The sequence below is a fragment of the Medicago sativa genome, chromosome 1 (genome assembly GCF_051527215.1).
Source record: "Medicago sativa cultivar Bolivia chromosome 1, Bolivia_mono, whole genome shotgun sequence".
NCBI lineage: Eukaryota > Viridiplantae > Streptophyta > Magnoliopsida > Fabales > Fabaceae > Medicago > Medicago sativa.
This window is the reverse complement of record NC_140749.1, coordinates 85,741,333-85,746,006: the sequence shown is the minus strand read 5'-3', so window position 1 is coordinate 85,746,006 and position 4,674 is coordinate 85,741,333. Positions and strand designations below refer to the sequence as shown.

The 4,674-nt window shown below is 29.3% G+C and overlaps 1 protein-coding gene across 1 annotated transcript; it reads left to right on the top strand.

Annotated features, from left to right (window-relative positions):
* Positions 1-2,184: 2,184 nt before the first annotated feature.
* On the top strand, positions 2,185-3,224 carry LOC146958522 (transcription factor bHLH118-like). Its single transcript, XM_085740042.1, has 3 exons — positions 2,185-2,474; positions 2,585-2,932; positions 3,094-3,224. Exons 1-3 carry the CDS (start codon positions 2,322-2,324, stop codon positions 3,160-3,162), a joined length of 570 nt encoding a protein of 189 aa, XP_085596168.1. The 5' UTR covers positions 2,185-2,321; the 3' UTR covers positions 3,163-3,224.
* The last annotated feature ends 1,450 nt before the right edge of the window (positions 3,225-4,674 follow it).

The following is a 4,674-nucleotide window of genomic DNA, read 5'->3' as shown; positions in this document are numbered from 1 at the left end:
GATGATGTAACTTTATAATTATGGTTCTGTACACTTGAACAAATATTAGCTAGTCCAATTTACAATTTTTTAATACCTTGTTATCATCAAAATCCTTTAAGGTTCATTGTTAAACACATTTTGTTCCAACATTGTGATGTTGTTATCGTGCTATAGCGCCCAGTTCCAAAGACCCATCGCTTCAGAAAGAAGAATCTGGCACCTAGCGCCCACTTCCAGGGACCTAGCGTGTATAAACTACACAAAAACTCCAAAGGATTCTAAAATAGTAGGTGTTCATCCACTAAAACATAACTTCCAAACACAAGAGTTAAGCCATCACATATAATAGTTAAAAGCAAAATTAGAATGATTCATCTTCAGCCACCATAAATATTGAAGCTTAATTTTTTTTAAGAAGATGGTGAATAAAAACCTCCTTTTGTTGAAAAACCCGTGCATGTCTTTCGTGCCAAACAACCTTAACACAAGACAGCCAAACCAAATGAAAGGACAAAACAAATGTTTTTTGAGAAGCCACCCAGGAATCCAAATTGAAGTAGATGATCTGTGACATGAGCCGGCTAAACTGTAACAAATTCCAGCCAATTATATTTATCAAATCAAATTTTGCCGAAAAATTCACAAGACAAGAATAGATGATCAGCGTCCTCCTAAATGCCACAACTACCTATGCAAAATTGAGTGTTTGGTTGAAATACCCTTCTCCTAATTAAATTATATGTTGTTTGTCTACGATTACGCAAACGTCAAGTGAAAATGTCGACTTTTAAAGGAACCTTTTATGTCAAATGGTATTTGTGTGATTGACATAGTTTGTTTGATCCAATGAAAGCAAAGAGTTATAAAACTAGAAACATTGTATTTTTTTAATACATGGAGTTGTCAAATCTACCTGTCACCCACGTCAGCTTGCAAAACAATAAAATGTAATAATTTACGGCACTCCCTCGCTTGTTCTTCCTCCCAAGCCAACAACATGTTCCGCCATTTTCAAACCTCACTACCCTCCCCATCCTAAAGAGAATATGTCCGACATGATCACCATTTTGTTGTCAACAAGCTAAAAAAGACAACTAAATTCCTAAAGAGAATATGTCCGACGTGATCACCATTTTGTTGTCAACAAGCTAAAAAAGACAACTAAATCTATGTATAAAATAAAAAATGTCATTTACTTTTTATTTACTTAAAAATCCTTAGAATTTATGGATGCATTTAATATGGATCTAATTAAAAAAAATATATAGGTGAACTCTCTTAATTTTTTTTAATAAATTACAATATAATTTTACATACCCATGTAAAAAAAATACATATCTTCCCCCTTTTTATTATAAAATACAATATTTTAATAAAAATAATGAGGTCTACCTTGGAACCATTTTTTTGCGTCCAGAAATTTCCATATTACAATCAGTTAAAATTTCTTCAAAAAAAAAAATTCAGTTAAATTAAAATTCTCGGAAATTAAATTGATTTTTTTTTACTTCAACATTCTTCTACATCAAATTGCCTTCATTCACATATTACAAATTCTTTAAATTTTATCAATTTATCTAAATTTGTGGGAGCGTCTAACATGGACGCAATCTAAAGATGATCTTACTATATCTAGTCAATTTTAATAAATATTATATTTGCTTTTCATTTTTTATTAATATAAAAATCAATTTTTACTAAAAAAGAAAAATATCTACCTCTTGAACCATCCTTAAAAAAAAAAAAAAAAAAAAACACTACCCTCTTGAACCAATTTTGTTAGATACATGCACACCCCTAAATTTGTAACTTGTATACGGTTAAAAAATTATTTCATATCCAATAAAAAAAAATGTATTATTTCATATCATAAATTCATCATAAACCCCAAGATGTGTTGATAAAAAAAAGTAAAATTTAAGGGTTTTAGTAAAATAAAATTGACAATTATTATACTTAATATTTTTGATAATATAATTATGGTACTTGATTTGACTTGAAATAACTTGATGATAAAATCAAAATCACACCTTGAAATAACTTGATGATAAAATCAAAATCACACTAGTGTAAACTAAAGGAAAACAAATTATGAGTGACACTCACACACCGCGCACCAATCAAAATCACACTTGGTCTAAACTAAAGAAATAGTGTAATCAACAATATATAATATATATAAAGAACTTTAAGATACTCATCTCCAAATAGTAGGGTTGCTGTTTATTTTTTCCTCTTTCCAAACTACACAATAATTAGGATACCCTTTCAAATATATAGACAAAGATCTGATTTGTGGAGATTAAGAATCTTTTAAGGGGATTAATCCTGCCAGGAAAATGGCCGAAGATCTGAATCAGCATAAAATATTAACTACATCGGACAATGATGAGAAAAAGATGATTCGTAGGGAAGTTGAAAAGCAAAGGAGGATGCAAATGTCTAGTCTATGTTCATCCCTCCGTTCTTCACTCCCTTTTGAGCTCATCAAGGTCTTTAATTAATTGTATTTTTTTTTCCTCTTATTATTTATCAACATGATGTTAATTGTAGTACATATTATTATATTATATTGTATTTTTCATAACATCTTTGATTTTAGGGTAAGCGTTCAGTATCAGATCACATAGGTGAGGCTGCAAATTATGTCCAAATTTTGAAGCAGAAAATTAATGAACTTGAAATAAAGAGAGATAAGATCAAAGAAATGGTTAGTTCAAGTAGGGTTGAAACTGGAAATGAATTATCAGCAGATCCTACAAGTGTAGTGAAGTGTGTCAAGATTGATCTAATTCCAGGTGGGGTGGAAATTGTTATATGTAGTGGTTTTGAGGATTGTAGTTCACGTTTATCAGATTTAATGGAAATAATACTTCAAGAAGGATGTGATGTTGTTCATTGTGTTACCAACCAAGTAAATGGCAAAATATTTCATACTATTAAATCTGAGGTACCTAGCTAATTAATTATTAAGTTACTTAGTTTTATTTTGTGTATACTAATTAGTTATATTACGATCTAGCTAGAGTCTAGGGTATTTCTGAGTTTTGGAATTTGCACAAGTTTAATTAATAAGCATATATATATGAATTATTGTTGTTGAATATATAGGTGGAGAACTTGACACGCCTTAATCTTGCTCAGCTGCAAAATAAACTGGATCACGCAATTTTATTGTAAAGGTAATCATATATATATATATATATATATATATATATATATATATATATATATATATATATATATATATATATGTTATGAGGAGTCGATCTCTAGTACAATCATATATATGATCAGTATTCTCAGTTTTCTTTTGTTAATTAACTTGTACCTGTGCGTGGAGACAAAAAAATTCTTATTGAAGTAAATGTGTGACTGTGATGAGGATTCTCAATTTTCCTTGGTTGATCTGAATGTAATTGTTACTAGTATTGATGTTTAGTTTTTTATTGCATGCCTTAATCTGATGAACGAAGGTAAAGACCATTAGATTTACATGCAACTACTTATTTCTCTTGACTACTAACTCATCCACAACTTGGCCTGACCAGTCTATGTTATATACCATTAAACTGTCTTAATTTGCATGTATTCCTTGTTGCTTAAAGATATAGAGAACAAATGGATAGAATGGTCACTATAGTTTTTAAAACAATGTTAATTTTTTTATAAAAAAAATTGAGAAAAGTTGAAATTATTATTAAAGTGATACAAATGACCATTTTACAACCGTATCTGAGTAGATTTGAATTATGTTCATTGAAATAGCGAAATCAAACTCTCACCACTAAACTGACTTCCAATGTTGTCAAACTTGAGACAAGATAAAATCAAGATTTGTGGCATTCACGTTAGTTTGTGGACTTGTCTGATAAAAAAATTCATCTACATACTTTCTCATCATTCTCTTTATGTATATATGTTGCATGTAAAAATTGTGTTATTTTTAGTGCTAACTTGAATTTTGTAATTTTTTTTTAGGGAGGAGAATGACTTTTAACTCCTAAAAAATAGACCATATAAAAAACCAAAGAAAAACTAATATTCAATTTGAATATTAATTTCTTTTATTGAAAAAAAGTAAACGTAAAAGAAATAGAAATATTTTGGTGATGTTGGCTTGAAATCTTGAGACGTGCTCCTTCTAATATATCAGGTTTGATTTCTTCATTATCAATTTCAATGGACTAATTTATACAAAATTTTATTCGGGCTTTAAATAGAACTTCCCATGTAAATAGTGAAATTAGACTTCTTGAAATAGTCGGTCCTTAGACCTAATATCTAACTAGTTTAAAAAACATAGAGCAATTCCCAAAACAAAAATATCAATAAAATAGAACCTTTATATGGCGGCAGGTACCATGGATTAAAAAAATACGAAAAAGATTACAGAATCCACAATAATAGTCAAATGGGATATTTGAAGCCCTAACAACCAACCAAATATTCTTACATTTTCTTATTTTTCTTAAAGCAAAAATTACATGTGACACGATGATGTCTAAATCTAAAGCAAATAAAATTTTAAGACTCAAGAACATTTGCAGAAAAAGTTTACATTTACATCTTTTGAATAATACTAGCTTCAGTTCAAAACCTTATCTGTATGTTTACCACTAAACTGAACCTTGTTCCGTGAATATTTGTGAGCCCAAAGCACATAAAATAAAGGGGAGTGCTATATATAGC